Below are 16,667 nucleotides of genomic sequence, written 5' to 3' on the forward strand. Positions count from 1 at the left end.
CTGAAATATTACAGACACATCTCATAATAGCTGCTGACTGAGGAAAGATCTGGAATGATTATTAGATGTGAGCCTTTGGAGAGATGGGATTTGGATGGACAACAACTGCCTTGTCTGCGTCAGTTCTCAAACTGACCATGAAGCAATATAAAGTAAATCTATCCTCATTTAAATTCCTAACCTTGTACGCTCACAGTCTGGTTTAGTCTGTTTCTCCATAGATTGAAACAGTCACATCCTGCAGTGATATAACGTTACTATGCCTATATTTATAACATGAACCACGTCATGCTTATTAAGCTCTAAAATGATTTAAGACGAAACCCTCATCCACAAGAGAAGCAATAGAATCTGTGTTATGGAGCTTCCTTACTGAATCATGCTTATTCTCAGAGGACTTCATTCACTTCTAGAAAAGATTATTTGGCTGAAACTCATTACATTTTAGTCTACCCAGTCCTTATGTTAAAGCCTGGCAAAGGCCTTGAGCAGACTTTCTGCATATTCCTGTGGTAAATCCATTACTTCCGAGCAGATTCTTTTGTACTAATGAACGGAATTTTTGGCCATGCTCTAGGTGTTTGAATAGCACTTTAAGTGGCCTTTTCCTACCCCTTTGCATACAGTCAAATTTCACTATAGCAGGTGTAGTAGGCTTACAGAAAAATATAGTGTGAAGGAGAGCAAAAAAATATTCCCTAAAAATGTTGACTCACCAACTGGAAGTCATTTTCAAGTAGAATTATCAGAAACACTGACAAAAATATAGCTGTAGCTGATTTATTCACTATGTATATTATCTCCCATTTCTATAGGGTGATATCTCTACCAAAACAGCCAGAAAATAGAAGTTACACAATGTAAACAAACTTTCCTTATGCTACCTACTACCCAATTACATACAAGCTCTAAGTCAAAGAAGTTATAGAAATTTTGAAGCATTAATATTTCTTCATGTCAATACTTTGCCTGTAAGTATCAGGAACTGCTTGTGCTTTTTTGTTTGTTTGTTTAGCTTTTTTGTTTTTTTTGTTTTTTTTTTTAATAACAGGAGCAATCTTGATTACTTTAAGATGTAATTACTCAGGAAATATACTAAAAATTCTGATTAGAAGGATTAGTTCATGCAAAAGAAGGCAATGATGTTGGTGGGTGACTTAAATAATTTGCAATGTTCCGTACCTTGCTAATGGGCTTATATGACTGTGTCTCAGTTCTAGCCTTTATATTTTAACCCACTGCCACTTGCCCTTTCAATTTAATGCCATCTGTTTCTAATGGCCATTTAACATTAAGATAATGACAGTAATATTATCTGCTTAATTAACCATACAGACTCTAATGGTGCACTAACTGGTTTAGATAAAAGAATTTGCTGGTATCTCCCCCTGCAGAGAGAATACTAGAAAATGTGATAAAACATGCCAGAAGTAAACAGTGTCTCTGGCACTAAGTAAGTGTTCATTCAAATGCCATTTACTCAGTATATTTAGACAATCAGAGCTTTAACATCTTTTCAATGTCTTTATGTTCTTACTGAGACACCTTATGCAGTCATTGTAAATGTTTCTGGAATTCTTAATTGCATGTACTTTCAAGCTTATGAATAAGGACACTTCGCTATTCACTTTAACGGAACGTATGTTGCCAAATTTTCAATAACTTGAGATTATTAAAATTCAGTTTTGACTACAAAACTATGTTTTTCTCTTAAGAGCCATCTCAGTAATTTCAGACAACACAGAGCTACAAAATAGAGATCTCATGCTCTTTTCTCACTTATTTCCACTGACATATCTGTGATTATTTTTCTGAGAGGACCACAGTGTTAAAGTCTGGAGCAGAAAGGGCAGAAGCGAGATAGGTTTATGGAAACATGAGTTCCACATCTGAGATGGAACTAAAGCATATATTCATTTATGCCAAGGGAATCAGAAATTTTTAATTCACAAACTCTGAAAAAATGAATGCTATAGTACTGCTGATGAATCCTTGAATACGTTGATATCCCATGGCATAGTGCTATCTTCTTTTGATGAGATAGCTGATTATCTGAACAGGGAAAAATGCTGCAAATCTATAGGAACCTTACTAAAATAATTGATATGGTGTTACCATGGGAAACGATCAGATATGCTGGTGAGAGTAGGGATTGGATGAAGAATGTAAAATGCTTAAGAAAGTGGCTCCAGCTAAACAAGTGTTTACAGTGAAACTTCTGGACTGAAAAGGAAATGAAGTGAAAATTCTCAAAGATCAGACTTGGGACTGATGTCACAGAGTATTTCATAGATTAAACTAGCTGACATGAGCTAATGAAAATCATCAGTAAAGAGGAAGACCAAGAGGTCATGTAGAAATATCTGGATGGCTTTCAGATAAGGGCAATAAAGGGGCTGAAAATCAATAGAGTAAAGCTACACTCTCAGGGACCAATAAGAATTTCTGCTATCAGCTAGGAAAACTGCTTATCTGAAAATGAAAAAAGTAGAAAGACCAGTTTTCTATCAGTTCATCACAGAAACTATATTCAGTCTGGTAAATTAAATGGCATCAAGAAATGACCCCAGACAATATCGAAACTATATCATTCAGAATGGTTCCTCACATTTTTTTCAGTTCATGCCAGATACAACTCTTCTAAACAATTCCCAGCCATGCTTCAACTGTTACTTCATCCTTAGGGCAACGAGAAGTGACTATGCTGTTTTTAGGATTAGGAGTTCAGTAGTATGGATGCAGGCTATGCCATGACAATTGAACTCGGTGTCAAAGAACAATCGTAAGAGCACTCCTTAACCATTAAGATAGTAGTGCAATGTTCTTTAATCTTCTAGAACAAATATGGCCAGAATGACAATGACTGTATTAGATGGCAGAGTACTAAAGCTGTAGGTGATTTGTGAAACTGACACATTCCAAACATACATCGTTCTAGGATTCATCAGAAGAGATTTTTCCAACAGAAACTGGAGACATGCCTTTTGCAAGACTTTGTTAAAAAAATAAATAAATCTATGGAGATAATAACATTGGAAGAAGTACAGTGAAAGGCTGTAATGCTGACCATAAGTGATTAAAGAGCTGTTTTCTTTGTTACATCTAGTAAGAAAAAGTAGCAAAAAGATGTATTATAATAAAATGTCATGCTGGTGAAGAGGTATAAAATTCCATTTATCAAAACCCATTAATTTCCAATCAGATCAACGAGATTCTGAGAAAGCCTTCCTACAAAAGTAATGAATACAAAAATCTTAGAAGCTTGACCTTGAGCCTCTGTTTAGGAAAGTCTATTACAAACCTCTGCAGCTGCAGGGAATTAGGTTGGAACATGAACCTTGGAATTTCTCTTCCAGTCTTACTTTCCAGTAGGTATTTAGAGGAGCAAATACTCAGTGACATGAAAAAGGGTTCTGCAGTCTAATCTTTAATGCAAAATACTGTTGAAATTTTGAAAGAAGTGAATGAAGAAAACCACAGGTCATGAATACTATTTTGATTTATAGAAGTGAAAGGAAACCAGCTAAAGAACTTACCTCATTCTTCAACTTGCTTCCAGAGAACCTTTGAAAATAAATGTATTTTATTATTTTTTCATAAGTAAAACATTTTTTGTATACATACAGGTATATTCTATCATTCTGTCATATACACATAGTTACATACCTGTATCTACATGTAAAATAGGTCGACTAGAAAAATGACTTATGTTTCTCCAGATATAATACTAAAACTCATGCTTTTTTCTAAACTTGTTCCACTGGCTAGCAAGTACATTACAATATCAAGAAAACTTACTAAAGGTATTTTTTAAACATGAAGATTCAGACCTCTGACCAAAAAGTGAAGTATGAAACTAATTTCAGTTCATTTTTTTGGATCTCTGCAACTTCACAAAGATCAGAAGGGCAACATAATGCAAGTCCACGAGGTCGAGGAAACTCAAATTTTTTGATGCAGCTGAGTAAATTCAGAATAGAAAAAAATGTATCTAGAATATACACTTTCTAGGAAAATTAAGAAAACATAATGATCTCTCACTCTCTTTTACCACAGTACTATTTTGATACAAGCAAAATGCATTTCTGACATGAAATATTTTGTAACTATCAAAAATACTTTGCAGTATGGTGACTGTGCTTTTAATAGTCCATTCCAGAGATTCCTGATGAATTCAATAGACTAAGAGGCAGACATTAGAAAAAACACCTTTTAAATTATAGCTACTTCACTAGAGAATGTGTAATGATAGAGACTCTAAAGGATCAGTATAATGATAAATGTGCAAGATAGCACTGCTTGTTTGATCATTGTTACTTCCTCTTCTGCCAGCTGATAAGATATTGTGGGCAACACAAAGTCTTATAATTATTAGCAGCAATGTGGTCATTCCATGTTATTGAGATGCTATACTGGCAGGACTGAAAACCACAGACTGAAAGATTATGAATTCCACCTGCTCAGGCCAGGCACAATTCCCATCATGTGATGATTCATTACGTTATCCACAGAATTCCCTGGTTTGCTGATAGAAGAGCATGAATGAAGGCATAACTCTGAGTTGACTACAATGAGTTGCTGATTAGCTTCATAGCTAATTATTTTTGCTATGGACTGCAGATTTCTACATAGATAGTATAATGTACACAGAATGTACAGCAAAAACACTAAGCAGCATCTGCTAGTATTGCTCCTCCAGAACCTTAATCACAACCTAAAGCTATCCTTCTCAAAATGCTGTGTATATCAATAATTTTAGTGTCAGTTACTCTCCTTTTGTGGTGCAAAGTTTGGTATCTAAATGAACTAGGAGGTCAAATTTACTGTGGAATTAAAGCGTTTAAGAATCAACAATCCTACATTTAAGACTACTATAGTCAGCTCACTTACGAAGATATTAACATTCAAATGGCAATTAAAGCTGAAATGGAATTGCAGGTCTATATTTAGGCAACTAAACCAAGGCCCCTTCTAATCATTTCACAAGCTGCCATTTACTTAGCATGTGTTGTGGTAAAGACCTACACGTACTTTTACTTGTATTGGAATAGTGTGATCTGATACCATCATCAAATCATATATTTTCACTGCCTATTTCCACTCTGAGATTGGTCCAGGAAAAATTTTTTATTGCTCACTTCTAGAGCAGTGATTGAGCAAAGGGCAGAGGTTAAAGATGGATCATTATATTTAGCAGCCAGTAACTGGGTATTTACTCACTATTTTGAATCCCCACATTGCCTGAGTTTTCTTCCCTGTAAATCTGCTATTAACCCCAGACTACTGCGTCACTGTCCTCACACAGCCATATCCAAACACAATGATAGCCCTGACTATGCGAAGTCAGCATTCGAGCTTCTGTTCTAAATCAGCTAGTGTCTGCTCAACCCTGAAAATTCAATGACTCCAACATGAGAGCACAAGTCCAGACACAAATAAAAAGTTCCTAGCTAGTGACTGCTAAGCAACTGATAAGCTGAGAGTCCGGTCCCTCTTCTCGTATTTCTTATTCAAGACAGGGATATCTAGAGTTACCTGTAAACTCTTTGGAAACAAACCACCTTAATTTTAGGAATTTCAAGACATGATTCTTTTGGTGTATTTGGCATAATTGGCGCAAAGATTCTGATATGTAGTGTACAGGATTTTCAAAAATGCACAGCTATCTCAGTCATATGAAAAAATGGTTTTCAGAAGCGTTAAGTACTTGCAAAAATCTACATATATGTTTATGTGAGCAAAGAAAATCCAGCCCTGAGGAATTTTGCAGAATCTCCAATTTGTTTGCATTTATGATTATTAGATTGTGTGAGAATAGAGTTTTCAGTGAAAAGGGCATTGGCTGACACTGAGTTGAGGTTTAAGAATTACGATATTCCTTTACGTGAAAAGAACTGATTTTTGTCAATTCAATGAGCAATTTGTTCAAGATAATGCTAAATTGTGAAAAAAATAATCTAGCTGTACACCAAATTTGGACAAACGATCGGTAAGGAAACAGCATATTCCATTCTATTATACCTTAGGCCTTCAGTAGAGAGAATCCTCCTTTTCAGCATTACTGGTGACATTACCCTCAACTTTTACATTTGTTCTGTTGTTTGGAAGAAGGCTTTTTGGATGTAAGCTGAATCTGACAGCAGCTGAATTTTCTGTGTGTGATTATAAGCTCATTTACTCTTTTCCTTTCTCATAGTTCCCACTTACATGGGCATACTGCTGTAGACAATGAAAGCCGTCATTCAAGCCATATGTGAACACAGACATTTGTTTTACGAACTATTAATCTTTGGCAAACCAACAGGCAGCTATCGTAACGTATTGATCCTGCTAGCTGTCCCTTAAATAAATATAATTAGAGCTTCCTGGGTTAGGTTTAAACTGATATTAGCCAGTTAAAGGACCTGTAAATATTAATCTACACTAACCCCTCCTCCCTCCTACCCACAGGTGCCAGCTTCACACCGTTCTCCAGACGATTCATAATGGGAAGCTGTCCTGGGGAAAGAAATCACAGGATGATGCACAAGCAAACAAAATGAGACAAGTATTCCGGAAAATGTGTTTTGCTGTCTTACACTAAAAAATCCTCTTATGGTATATGTTGATGCAGCTCTGTGCTGACTACGATGAGGCCATACTGGTAGATACGAGAAAAAGATCCAGATCAAGCTGTTAAAACAAAAATCAATGTATCTAAGGAGCAAACTGTTACCTAAATCTTTGAATGCCAGATATTGACAGTTACAGCAATATTAGCTCTGGTATCAACAGCAATTAGTGTCCTACCATCCTTAGAGAAGTTTTAAGTAGCACCTCCACTGACCATCTTTCTAAAGCAGGTGCAGAGGCTTTACATCTCAGGTGTATTCTACTGTACCTGGTTAAGCCTTTGCCAGAATACACAGAGTGGTAGTATGCACTGCTTTCTTTAATGCCAATTCCATAATAGTGATACCTGTGAGGGAAAAAAAAAAAGAGAGAGTGTTTTTATTTCTGTATGACACGTCAAATAAAACAAACTGTCACATTGATCTTCAATGCCATATGAAAACTTTCCTCAACAGTTTCTACTAATTTCTTTCACTGCCATAGAAAAAAATAATCTAGTCTCATAGAAAATAGAATTGTCATGATTTGATCCAAAATTCAAGGCTAACATCTTCTCTAAATTTAAAACATTTTCTCTTTTACAATCATATTATCTGGAAGAATATATCTACCAGAAACCTGTTATATCTCTTTTTCTTAATATGCATTGTCTTTCTCTTTAATTCCAGGTTGTTGCAAAGGTGCTGGTTTGATCCATCAGGTGTAATCTATCAGGTATACTACTGTTATATCTAGAGGATTTCACAGAACACTTCTCCAGTAAAAGTAACTCCCTACTGCTTTTTTTCCCCATAAATTAGTGTTCATCCTTCTGTGATGAGCGATGCTAATGCATTATTCGTTCATTCATCTCCTAGGTTGTAGGCTGACAGACTCTGCTTTAGTTGCTTAAGCAGTTATCATCTCCATTCATCTCCCTCATTGCTCTCCTGGAAATTATTGCCCTCAAAGCAGAACTGGAAAAAGGAAATATTTATTGTATATCCCCTGCTGCTCTGAGCACAACACCTTAACAACAAGAGCTGGTGCTAAGAAATTTGATTATACATAAAATACTGCTTTCCACTGGTTTTGCTATGGAAGAAGTAACCTTCCCGAGCAGAGTGGGAGAGCAAGATTTGGTCGTAGAATAATTCCATCAGGGGTGATAGGCAACACATTGCACTGATTTCACTAAAACATCTCAAAAACTTCTCAAAAACTTCATTGTTAAGATACAATCATAGAATCATAGAAACATAGGCTTAAGTTGGAAGAGACCTTACAGATCACCTAGTTACAAGCCCGTGCCAATGGGCAGTACTGCCACTCACCAGATCAGGCTGCCCAGGGCCCCATCCAACCTGGTCTAGAACACCCCCAGGGACAGGGCATCCACAGCTTCTCAGGGCAGCCTGTGCCAATGCCTCACCACCCTTTGAGTAAAGACTTTCTTCCTAACATCTAACTTAAATCTCCCCTCTTTTAGTTTAAAGCCATTTCTCCTTGTCCTATCACTATCATACCATGTAGAAATTCTGTACCCCGTCTGCCTATAAGCTCCCTTTAAGTACTAGAAGGCTGCAATGAGGTCTCCCTGATGCCTTCACTTTTCCAAACTAAACGAGCCCAGCTCCCTCAACCTATTTTCAAGGAGAGGTGCTCCAAACACCTGATCATCTCTGTGGCCCTCCTCTGGATCCATTTCAACAGCTTCTCATTCTTCCTGTATTGGGGGCCCTAGGCTTGCACACAGTAAAACCCTCCAGCAAGTAGTTCATAGAACATATGAAGGTTTTCAGCTAATTCCTGCTATTCCTGATGATGCTCATTAAAAAAAATAAATTACAATTCTACAGTTTGTTTTTACATCGGGTAGCTGTAGATAAGAACAAAAAACTAAAATGCTTTGTATTTATAAATATGACTAAAGACATTAGATACAAAATACACTAAGAAAATATTTGTTGGTGATAATTTTGCTCAGCCTAGGTGGATCTGAATGTCTTGGCTGACATAGTCATTTCTGTTTTCATTGGGTGCATCCAGGATTTCATAGCCAAAAAACTGGCAAAAAGTGGCTGCTGTTAAATATCACGGCTTATATTGTTTGTCTGAAATTGATGAATCTATGTAATACTGGTAGATCACAGTGGCGAGACCCTTAAGAAGGCCAAATGTCTCTCATGTCTCTCACCTATTAATTTACTACTGATTTTCTTTTCCTGAAAAAATATTTCTCTTGGGATGGTGATGTGATGAACAGAGCATTTTAAAATATCTGTTAATTCTCAGAAGATCAGACACAGGTACATCTGCTTATTACAATTCCCTTTTTACTAAATAAAATCAAAGGTGAGTGACCAAATCAGAGCAACATTTCAAGGTGGTTTAGGATGCCTTACACTAAATGTGGCTTTTCATTAAATGTCAAAATGCTAGACAGTTGTCCTCTATTTCAGATACATTAGTGTGTCATCTGTATTGTGAATTAAAGTCCTGAAGCTTTTCAGTCATTACTCTTGGTTAAGGGGTGTTAAACAGATGGATTTGGGCCAAACGCCTATATCAGAAAATTCCTAATATTTGAAAGGGTTCTGACAAAAATGCTAAAGGCATGGACATTTTTTTTCTCTTTCATGAAAATGAAGTTATTTTCGATGTGACTTAAGTAGTTTTGAAAATGTATATGTATGGATCCTGTGAAAGAAAGAACAGCGTTTACTTAATTTGACATTACAAAGTTTGTGCATTGCACAGGATGAAAAACTAAACAGAGCTCTGATTACTTCTTTAGAAATGTTACAGGCACAGTAATGTACTTGGTACTGGCCATATAAGCAAGCATTTCTCTGCATCCATTCTGATATCCCAAACCTCTCAGTTTCAATTACACACCAGATGGAACTCCCTATTGTTAAACCATAAGCCAAAGAAAACCAAAATTTCTTGACACGTAAGGAATTAAGATCTACATTATTCATTACCCAATTTAGTATTAACAGATTTAGGGCTAGAAACAGGCCCCATGATTTGCACTCTCAGTTTGTAATGGCAAGCAAAACGTTTGTTCCTGTTCTGGAATGCCCCAAGATACCAGAATTTACACTTGTGACATCTTATTACATGAAGAATAGAAGCTTCAGCACCTATTCAGTGTGTCCTTAGAGCAGAGCAACTATCCTTCTAATTTCCTTTAATGTTTACTAACAAAATAATACAGCTTTCTAGTCATGGGACAGAAGTTATATTAAAAAAAAAATTATCTGTGCTTTTCAAGTTGTGTCTGGCGTGCTTCATAGAGTAATAAGACATAAAGATTTTTGTTCTCTTACATCCCAAAGTGATTAGCTGAATATCTCTTTTTTGACTCGCTGTTGATAGTAATATACCTATTCCAGATATGCTGATAACATCTTTACCCTACAACTTCAAGTACCCTTTTTCTGTCCCCTTATACGTGTTCTACTCTTCTATTTCTATCATGTAATTCATAAAATTAAATCAGCTGGCATAAGAAACTTACTCTTGATTTTTGTAACAGATCTATTGAAAAACAAACTGAACTGCTTTTCTCTTAATTTCAGTGGCTTATTGTAGCATATGTTCCTATGCAACTAGTAGCCCTGATTTTAGCATACACTGACACAAATGATAGCTGATAAGGAAATGATAGGCTTAAGCTGTTCAGGGACTTGCAATAACTTGTTATCATGGGGCCAGCTGCCATATCAGTTTTATTAACCCACTAAATCACTCCTAATAAATAAGATAATAGTTTTTAGACATGATGGATAAAAGCTAAGATTCAACATTGGTCAAAGTCTACATAGAAATTAAATTGTAACTTGAGCTCAGCAGCCTCCTGTGTGCGTTTTCCTGAATAGCTGCTCCACATAACTCATGTACAATGAAGATCACATCTAAATTCTACTAGTGGCCATGGTATATTCAACACTGCCTGTGCAAAAAGGAGGCTTCAGAACCTGGTCTACAGACAACCATTGCTTAAGAAATGGTAATCTCAGAGAAGAGTTTGCAACATTTATTTATTTATGGTGCTCTGCCCTCCTTCAGTCAGCTGGGATATAGAAATTTCCCCTGCTATTCAGCAACCTGGAGTGATCAGCATGGGCATCAGAGATAAAGTGAACACTGCTGACAAAACTATGTTCCAATACATTGTACCTTTTTGGTCAAATGATTAAATGAGTATTTTAGTATTTACATTTTTGTACACTCTGACTGAGGACTTAAGTCATTGAATTTATTAGAACCACTTTTAAGGCTCCCCCTGGAACCTCGGATAAAAAATGCTACTCAGAATCTGAGGAGAAAACAACATTTGTCTGTATATCTCACACCTTAGAGCAGCACCCGTGCCTCATAACTTAGAACAGCAGTGTTCTAAAATCCAGTTCATGTTCATGAGTACGGTGTAGGAGAAAATTTCTGTCACCTTGAGGTTGCTGGAATAGATAATTTATTTTCTTTGTTTTCTTCTGATCGTGGACAGGCTCTATCAACGTGTTACTGTGTGCACATGCAGGATGTGCAGGGCTCTTTTTTCTTAGGAAGTTTGCTTTGCTTTGTAATATAAGAATAATGATTCTACTGGAGAGCATTTTCATGCTTTTGGACAACAACTGCTTCCCGGGCAACATCACAGCACAAAATATCACTGTCAAATATAGCTAGTGCTATTATTTCTTCTCTAATGTTACATCCAAATAATAACCGCAACAACAAAATTAAAAAATAAAAAAATAAAAACCCACAACAGGAAACAAGTCACTTCCACTACCATGCTTAAAATATAGAATTATTTGCTAAGAGGAAAACTCCCGTGGGGAAAAAAAAAAAAAAGAAGAAAAATACGCCAGATGTTCAAACAAAACCTGCTGATGCCTCATCCTCCTTTGAGGAAATTGCCCAAGAACAGTTAATCCATATGAAAATATGGCACATAATACCATCAAGGTCAGTAGGGCTATTGGATCTGCTGAAGAAATGTCATGTATGAAGTATATCTGTACTAGCACAGTTAAATATCTTAGAGTAAAGAGAATTATAGTGATGCAATTAAGTCTATAGTTAGATTCCCATGTCAAAAACAAGATTTGAAACATACCTCTTTACTTAGTGGATGCCTACATACTACGTTTTAATGACACAGATATATTACATGTTTTAGAAGTTTGGATCCTGTTTATGAATTTATTAGATATATCAGATCAAAAATATAATGAGAATCTTTGCAGTATTTTGCCCTTGTATTCTCTCATTCATTAAAACTTGAAAGTATATCTTTAAATATGCTGGCTTGTGAACATGAGTAAGACTTAATAGAGGCATTCAAGAATTAGAAGGTTGCCAAATATTTCTGCACAGATTATGAATGCTATATCCCTTAAAAATTTAAACACAACAGCAACAGCAAATGTCCATCTGAAAAGCTGACCAAATCTGCAGCAGCTTGTGCCTGTAACCATAGCTGAAGTTCAGCACAGCAGAAAATGCATGAAATCACTCTTATTCCCTATACATGGCTTTTCTAAAAGTAAAACTCCTTAAAAACTCTATAGAGCATCTACAGATTACTGCTTCTCTACATTCCTTACACGAGTACATTTTCACTTCCTTAAATAGGAGCATTTCCTACTAAAAGTTAAAAAATCAGCCGAGGGGAAATTCTTCAGTATGTTCTCAGCAGACTTGGCATGAGAACATAGGTGAGAGAGTGGAAGCAAGGGATGTTGTTACCTCTGTTCACCACTGCTTTAGACTCATTTTATCACAACTAAAAACACAGTGCCAGAACCAGAACAAGCAAAACATTTCACCACAAGTAACAATAATACGTAACTGCCCGCAATTTGTTTCCACATTCTAACATTCTGCAGTTTAAATGTACAAATCAAATGGATACATTGTATATGAAATGACCATGCTACAGGCTCTATACTTATCAGAGCTTTTAAAAATTATCCAGATACATACTTCTAAATTTAGGAAAGTGCTTTTTTTCTTGAGCCTTTAAATTAATCAGTATTGCTATGGACAGAACAGTTTGAAAGTTGTCAGGCTTACAAAAAGCAAATGAAATCACAATTAAATTGCACATTATTTATAGAAAGATGAACAGTTGTAATGATGATATGTTATAAAATGTTTTATACACACACACACAACATTTTGATGTATGTTCTCAACAAGCGTATGACTCTATAAAAATAACTGTGCTGTAGAAGGGTAATTAGTTTACTTTTAGAAATTATGCCTGCCGTAATGTTTTCACTTAAATGCTACTTCAGTTTCATCGTGTACATCACAAGTTATCACTTAGAGCTTTCCATCTGAATAACCCCTCCTACCAATTAGTACTCATTATGAAGGCAGGAAATACATTTGATTCCTAGAATGTATCTGGTAAGCGGATACACAGATAACTGCGCCTTACTTGGAATGGCCCCTTGTTCCAAGCCGCCTTGTGGTAAGGAGAGGGAATTTCTGGCGAATGGTCTAGAGAGAAAATAACTGTATTAATTTCTAACAGTGGCAACTTTCTTAGGCATTTTTTTTTTTCATGGAAGAAACTGGAGGATAAATACGGATAAATACACAGCCTAATGTAGTCTGTAAATAAGTATTTGTGGCACATAAGAACAACATAAGCAATTAAGCATGTTGTACGCTGCAGAGGTCCTTCCAACCTAATCCATCTCACTGTGTACCTCCAGTCTTCCCAAGTTCCTTGTCTGCTCTTCCTTTCCATTTTCACTTCTACAATGCAAAGGCTTCTCCCATGATCCTGCCCCATTCAGATCCCTAAGGTACAACTGTATCTTTAGCTTCAGAGATCTAAACAGAACCAAGGGAAAGATTTGGCTACCAGACATTCCATTTTCAAAGTCAAACAGCTAGAAATAAGCTGTATTTTTAATTAAAAAAAAAAAAATCAAACTTTGATTTGAAAACTGACTTGAAGGCTAAGGAAAAAATATTTCCTTGCCTTGTAGGTATCTCTATTCCCTTCACTATCAAAAGGCTGCACAGTCTTAAACACATTTATGCTCACTGAAACAGTATGTAAGTTTCTGTTAGGCACATAATGTGATTTAAATAAAATCGAGAAAAATATTCTGTCACTGGACTCCTGAGATTGAAATTACTGCCCTAAAAACATCCTACTCTTCCCATAAAGAATAATGCTTAAGGGAAAAGACTTATTAAGAATAAAACTCAGTAATAGAAGTAGAATGTAGACACAGCTAATAGATCTCTGTCAAAACAAAGTTTAAATGGAAAGCTGATGTCTTCCTCATTTATGTTGGAACTGTGTAATGAAAATTAGATACACACTGAGAAAGTGTATCTTATTCAAGATGAAAAAATTAGTAAGTGTACATTTTATGAACTGGCTTTAAAATCCATTATTATTATTTAATTAAATTAATGCATTTTGCTATCTACAAACAATGAAAAGATCAGCATTTTTGGTTTCCTCTTTCACTAACTACTCAGAGTTTAATTAGGAAAGTTCACATCTCCCTTTCATTAAAATGATTTCAGGATTAATTGTCGGGAAAGGCAGAAAAGGGGATAAATCAACTTTTTTTTTTTTCCCATTCAGGAGCTCTTTGCATTATTAACTTTTATTCCCCTTCTTGTATCGCTTGTTGTGTCACTTTTCAGTTTGCACTTTAATATAATTAAAAGCGTCTTCTATGTCTCATACGTAATCACACAATTAGTTTAATTATGTACATTAACAGCAAAAAAAAAAAAACAACAAACCAATGAATTTATTAAACATTTTAACACAGGTGTACCAAACTCTAAGTCTGTCATAGAACTGGCCTAATGAACGATGAAGACATTTGTTCTTTACCTTCCCAAAAGTTGCGGCACAGGCGGGTTCTAGCTTCTCTTTTCTGCAGAAGTCTAAATAATGTGCATAAAGGATGCATCTTGGTAAGCAAACTCCCTCACAGACAATGTAGTTTTCTTCCAGCCTGTACAGAGAAAGAAACTGCCAGAGTAAGAAGCAACACAGCATGTTTCCACATTTTATTCTCCTTCCCTTTTTCTGACACTGCTCTCTTTTTAATTTTTTTTTTTCCATTTCACTAAGATTTCTATGATGGCACATATATGAGTTTCTACTGAGTAAGACACACACCAGAAATTGACCGCACTCGATGCTTAAGGTAGCTGCACAATATAGAACACCTGGGGCCAGGTCCCTTTTCCTAATGAGTCTTCTTCAATGTAATTTGATTTAAATGATTTTTATTTAAATGACTATCACGTAAGAACCAACCTTGCTCTGAAAAGAGGATCACCAATTATGCAGTGAAAGACCTGGGTTTAAGTCTGACCTCTGAACAGAGCAGGGACTTCATCTTGCATCTTCTGTCCAGTATACGTTTAACACCAGAAGTTAAGTCTCTCTTTTTTTTTCCTACTTAGGATTTTTATTTTCCACATGGGACCTGAAGCTGTTTCTTGTCCAAACCATGGCAAAAATCAAAGATCTGACATTTTCTGGGGTATACATTTCTGTGCATCTGTTTGTAAAGTACAAGTGCCCGACGACGGTCAATGAAGTCAGATTTAAAAACAAGTAAAAGCCAGTTGTCTCCTCTTTAGCTCAACTATTGGTAACAGAAGGTGGTCCACTCCTGATTGTTTCTTTTCTTTGTCAACATCAATCATTTACTCCTGGAATCATCTACAATAAATTTGTTTTCTAAACTACACCAGTGTATAAGAAAATACCACGCAGTAAATACTGCACATGGAATAATTTTGCATGTCCTCCCCAGACTAAAACCCTTACAGTTTTCTGTCTGCTCTAAATCAGATGTAAACTAAAGTAAGAAACTGGGATATTCACATTATTCTTGTTGTTCAGTCATAAGGAAATCTCCAGATTTACAGCCTGCGTTTGGTATCTCAGTTCCCATTTAATTCAACAGTTACTTCCAGAATACTTTAGGAAAGACCTAAAGCCTTAGCTTTTAAAGGTTTAAATTCCGTAGGTTAAAGCCTACAGAATTTTAACTCTTCTATGGTTCATTTGTACTAAACTGAAACAGAGGGTATCCGTGAGTGGTAGAATGTAATGCAAAAAGTATAGCAAGAGACAGTGAAAATTTAACTGTCGTTGCTGTATAGAATAATAACAGCAAGTATAATTCTTAGGTAATTTGTCATTTCTACATTTTTTAAAGACATTTAGGTTTAGTGCTTCCGAAAAGAAGACAGAATGTTATTTTCCTGAAACAAAATGACATAGAACTGACTGTATACATATTAGTAGTGTATCCCTACTCAGTCAAGAGATCAGCTAAACAAACGCAGTTTCATTCCATATTAGAAGCCTAGATCACATGTCCAGGTACAATAAGCTGATCCACAGTGCTTTCTGTCCCAAATAAATCTGATCTTCCATCACCTCTCACAGCCATATGCCGGGGGAACCCGACAGAGGTTTCTGCTAACAGGTAAACCTCCGCTAATTCAGAACATCGGGAATTTGGGGGAGACGAAGGTTATCAAAAGTTGAAATAAGCCCAAGGAACCCAATGCACGCAGCCAGGGCCAACGAGCGGCGCGCTGCGTCTCCCGTTGCCAGCACTGCCCCGAGGCGGAGGAGCGGCCCTTTGGGAGCCCCCCCCCTGTCCAGCCGGCCCTACCACTGCAGGGTGAGCTGCGTCTGCTTCTTCTTGTCCTTCATCATCTGCGTGATGCTCTTCTTCGGGGACGGGCTCTTGTCCGCGGCTCTCAGTTTGCCGTCGTGAGTATCCGCATCCTCTTCTTCCGAGGAGAGAGTCTCGCCGTTAAAAGGCACTTCTGCGCGAGAGGGAGCGAAGAGAGAAGCAGCCCGGGGACGGCGTTAGGTCGGCAGCACACCGTTCCCCCAGACTCCCGTTAAACCGGCGCTGCCCCACGGGCCGGGCCCGCCCCGCGGCTCTTCCCGCGGTCCTCACCCGACTTGATGGCAGCGGGCAACTCCGGCAGCCCCCTCGCGGCTCCCAGCCCCTCCTCGGCGTAGGGCAGCAGGCCGCCCG

The 16,667-nt window shown here is 36.9% G+C and overlaps 1 protein-coding gene across 1 annotated transcript in view; it reads right to left on the reverse strand.

The window, feature by feature from the left end:
* The window catches only part of RFX6 (regulatory factor X6), a 36,278-nt gene extending 19,618 nt beyond the window's left edge, over positions 1-16,660 (reverse strand). Inside the window, exons 1-6 of the mRNA XM_010707437.3 lie at positions 16,587-16,660; positions 16,293-16,449; positions 14,483-14,606; positions 13,052-13,113; positions 6,881-6,958; positions 3,537-3,564 (exon numbers count right to left, since the gene is read on the reverse strand). Of these exons, the coding sequence (XP_010705739.3) occupies positions 3,537-3,564; positions 6,881-6,958; positions 13,052-13,113; positions 14,483-14,606; positions 16,293-16,336 (336 nt within the window). The 5' untranslated portion in view covers positions 16,337-16,449; positions 16,587-16,660. The remainder of the gene's footprint in view (positions 1-3,536; positions 3,565-6,880; positions 6,959-13,051; positions 13,114-14,482; positions 14,607-16,292; positions 16,450-16,586) is intronic.
* Positions 16,661-16,667: the final 7 nt, after the last annotated feature.

This window comes from Meleagris gallopavo, chromosome 2 (assembly GCF_000146605.3).
Source record: "Meleagris gallopavo isolate NT-WF06-2002-E0010 breed Aviagen turkey brand Nicholas breeding stock chromosome 2, Turkey_5.1, whole genome shotgun sequence".
Classification (NCBI taxonomy): domain Eukaryota; kingdom Metazoa; phylum Chordata; class Aves; order Galliformes; family Phasianidae; genus Meleagris; species Meleagris gallopavo.